Source organism: Manacus vitellinus, unplaced genomic scaffold, assembly GCF_001715985.3.
Source record: "Manacus vitellinus isolate BGI_N305 unplaced genomic scaffold, ASM171598v3 scaffold_14_pilon, whole genome shotgun sequence".
NCBI lineage: Eukaryota > Metazoa > Chordata > Aves > Passeriformes > Pipridae > Manacus > Manacus vitellinus.
In genome coordinates this window covers 9,430,086-9,433,954 of record NW_021939063.1, presented here as the reverse complement: position 1 = coordinate 9,433,954, position 3,869 = coordinate 9,430,086, and the positions used below count along the sequence as shown (strand labels likewise).

At 58.7% G+C, this 3,869-nt stretch overlaps 1 protein-coding gene across 1 annotated transcript in view; it reads right to left on the bottom strand.

Annotated features, from left to right (window-relative positions):
- Positions 1-3,869, bottom strand: part of KLHDC8B (kelch domain containing 8B) — a 10,507-nt gene that overhangs the window by 4,560 nt on the left and 2,078 nt on the right. The window contains exons 2-5 of the mRNA XM_029958329.1: positions 3,558-3,816; positions 2,792-2,952; positions 2,257-2,389; positions 865-1,051 (exon numbers count right to left, since the gene is read on the bottom strand). Coding sequence (XP_029814189.1) covers positions 865-1,051; positions 2,257-2,389; positions 2,792-2,952; positions 3,558-3,816 — 740 coding nt within the window. The remainder of the gene's footprint in view (positions 1-864; positions 1,052-2,256; positions 2,390-2,791; positions 2,953-3,557; positions 3,817-3,869) is intronic.

Below are 3,869 nucleotides of genomic sequence, written 5' to 3'. Positions count from 1 at the left end.
CGGGACGGAGCCGCCGCAGGGAGAGAAGATGGAGAGATCCCGCTGCCGGTGCTGGAGCCACACAGCGCCGGGCTCACAGAGCTGAGAACCCACCGTCCTGCCCAGGAGAGCACCCCCCGGCCCGTCACTGCTGCAGGGCTGCAGGGACAGAGCATGAGCTCAGCCCCACTCCGAGCACACCCTTGCCACAGTCTCTCAGCAGCGTCAGGAAGATGCACACGGGTCTTAAACCCTCCACTGCCACTTTTGTCCCCACTTGGCTGAGCCAGGCAAATGAACATGCCAGGAAAGGCGCTTCCCACCCACCAGCACAGGCAGAGGCAAGGGCAGGCAGGAAACTCACACAGAAATGAGCTAAAAAGGTTTGCTTTAAAAACAGGCAGAAGTGACAGGGCATCCGCCGAGAACATCACACCAGAAATGGCACCTGTGGGTGCTGCCGATAACACTGTGCTCACGCCGGCACCTGCTCCGCACCAGTCACTGCCACAGGAGTGGGAAGGGAGGTGTGAACACTGCGAGGCTGCATCACAGCCATGGTGCAAGGGATGGAAGGGACCTGCCTGGTGAGCAGAGGGGCACAGTGAGCCCCAGCCCTCATGCAGGAAGGGCAACTTGGGCACCGCTGCCAAGGAATGGAAAACCATTTCCTCCAGGAATCCCATCACACAAGCTCCCGGGACACTTGTGTTTGGGCATGGAGGCTCCTGGTAGGACTGAAAGCCCACATTGCACATTGGAGAGGGAACAGCTTGAAGCAGGAGCCCAGCCCAGGACTTTGCCTGTGCGTAGTAGAAAGTGGGGGGTGTCCCATTCTGGAGCCCCTTGGCCCCACGAGGTGGTATCACTGTCCATCCCACTGACGGCTTGGAGTGTCCTTCTTCATGCAGGCCAGGTAGCGGTCATAGTTCTCCTCGCACCTCCTCACGCAGTGCAGGAAATAGTCCTCATCAGCAATGGCCTCCAGCAGGTCTGTCTGCACCAGGCACACGTCGTACAGCTCTGAGGTGGGTGCACTCCTGGGGCTGCTGCTGCCCTGCTCCGAGAACACCTGTGGGGAGAGCAGGGCCTGGCAGAAGCACATGTGCCCTGTGGTGCCCCTGTCCTCCCCTGGCCAGGCACCTCCATGCTGGCCGTGGGTCAGGGTCAGAGGGCAGGGAGATCCCATCTCCACTCCAGCAGCACAAGGTGAACTTTCTCCAGATTTCCCCTCCCTCACAGAAAATGCCTTTGGTTCCAAAACAGCTTGTCACACATGCTGCTGGTGCTCCCCTAAAGGAACACACCACGCAGCTGGAAGAAAACAGCTCTGTGGAGCAGCCAACCCCAGGAAAACCTCTGCCAACAGCTCTCCTTTGGCTGCCACGGGAGGGAACAGGGACTTCATCTTCTGATCTTCACCACGGCTCTGCCTAAGGCCACCTGGTAATCTGTTTCACTTCCAGCGCTGCTTTGTCACCATCACTGACATGGGGACAGCATTGCAGAGCTGGTGATGGAAGAGGAGGGGAAGATGGCATCCCACCTACAGATCCTGGCTGCAGGACAACAAGGTCCCGGCAGTGAGGATGAGCCCTGCTGGGAAGACGCTCGGCTGCTGCCCAGACTCCCACGAGGCCTGCTGCCACCATAACTGGATCCTACCTGTGTGATCTGGCATGGGAGCAGCCCTGGGGCTGGGCTGCAGGGTTGCTCTTGAGACAAGCTGAGCAGCACAACCGACCAGCCATACCAGCTACTGATGGCAAAAGGAGGAACTCCTTGATCAGGGAAACAGCCTGAGGCTGAAATGCAGCAAGTGGAGCTGTGTGAGCCATTCTCTATCTGCTGCAGACATTCAGGTAGCAGCTGCTGCACACAGGAGCTGTTGCAATAACTCCCTTGAACCAGGCACAGCACAGACCAAACCCTATTCCTGACAGGTCTGTCCAGGCAGTGACAACTGCCACCAGCTACAAAACTACAACCTGGGAGAGCTTGTATGGAAGGGAATGTCCACAAAGCATGTCATCCCTCGTAACTCCCTGGCTGCCTGGCAAACACTGCTGACCATTCACCAGCTGCTGCAGGTTTTCCCCCCAGCACTGTCTCCTTACAGATGGAAATGGGCAGGAGTTGAGACCACTGCCATGCTGGTGCCCAGGGTGCAGTGACACCAGGGCTACACTTCAATCCCCCTTTGCAGCCTCATGCAAAGGACACAAAACATGCCTGACCTCACCAGGGTCACCCCCAGTGTGGCCTTCAGCCACTTACCTGTGGGTGGACAATGGTGTCCGCATCGTCCAGCCGGATATTGTCATCGATGAAGATGTGGTGAACATCAGGATCGTGGGGGTCTATCCACAGGGGCTTCCCACCGCGGGAACAGAAATTGTTTCTGGCCCACCTGAAACAGTTATCAGGAGAAGAAGCAGTCAGGGGAGTGAGAGGGTGACAGCTCCCAGGCAACGGCAGGCTGTACTGCAGGCTCAGGGCAGCCTCTGAGCCAGGGAAGTGGGATGGAGAATGTCCCATCCTGCTGCCTGCTGTGGCCTCCTGGGAAAGGCATTTTGCACCAAGCTGACAAATCAGGGGTTGTTTGGAGAAAAGCATGGAGTATACCAGGGGATGGAGACCTGAGGAAAGGTATGACAGCCCCATCAGGCTACACACAGGAAAAACAGGGAGTGCATAAGTGACAGGCCCCAAAACCAAAAAGACTTCAAAACTAGGAGCTATCTCAGAAGATCAGAGAATCACAGGAGACAATATAACGCCCAATCCACTTCCTCAGTGCCCTGTTTCTCACCAGTCAAAGTGGTCTTGGAAGCCTCCAATTCCCTCAAAGGAGTTGAAATAGTTGTAAAGTTTTCTTCCATCTTCCCGGGTGGCCAGCCGCTCCGCGCCCCGTGTCAGCACCACCTCCCGCTTGCTGCAGCGGATCTGGCCAGGGGTGAGATCCACAGGGAGCTGCAGGACCACAAAAAGCAAGGGAGGAAAGGTTTCCAAAGCAGACAGGTTGTTTCATGCACTGGTAGAGACACCAAGAAGCAGGGTGGAGACTCCCCACCACTGCAGTGTGGGAGGACAGTGCTGGGGAGAAGACAAGAGGAGGTGTGGAACCACCCCCAGCCAAAAGTCATCTCCTTCCCAGGGACGGAAAAGAATGACCTCCTAGCTGCACACTGCCCCCGTTTCATTCTCTGCTCCCCATAAATGCTCCAAGAAATAAGTGAAGCATCTCCTGAAGATCATTCCCAGTGCTCCTGCCCAGTGTGCTTCCAGGGGGAGGGCAGAGAGCACAGCTGCAATCAGCTCTGAGCCAGGGAGCCCTGCACTGCTACAGCAGCCACCTCCCAGGAGAAGGGATGCTCTGTCCAACCCGGGAGGAGACCATTCCCACACAGGATTTGCACAGACACGTGCTCCCCCACAGCTGACAGCCTCATCCCAAGAAACCGGTGCTTTTAAAGCAGTCTGGCCAAGTGGCTGGAGAGCAGCTTGGCACGGGGGGGCTCCGTGGGACCACCCGGCTGCCCCTCCCCATCCCACCCGACCCTCGGGGCACCACTCACCGCCACGTCCCGCAAGGTGGGGAACTGGGGGTGCTGCCCGTCCAGGGCACTGCTGACAGCCTGCAGGGCACGGGGCAGGTCGGTGCCGAAGGTCCTGAAAACCACGGCGAAGGCCCGGCCATTCCGGTGCAGCGTGTCCAGGAGCCGGAAGAAGGAGGGCAGGATCAGGTGGTAGCGCTCGCCGGGCTCTCCCGGCACGGACAAGGCGTCGTGCGGCCGGCCCGGCCACTCCAGCAGCTGCAGGTGGCGGGCGTGGAGGCTGCGGAAGCGGCGACCCGGCCCGGCCTCGGTGAAGGAGGGGTCCCGGCCGCA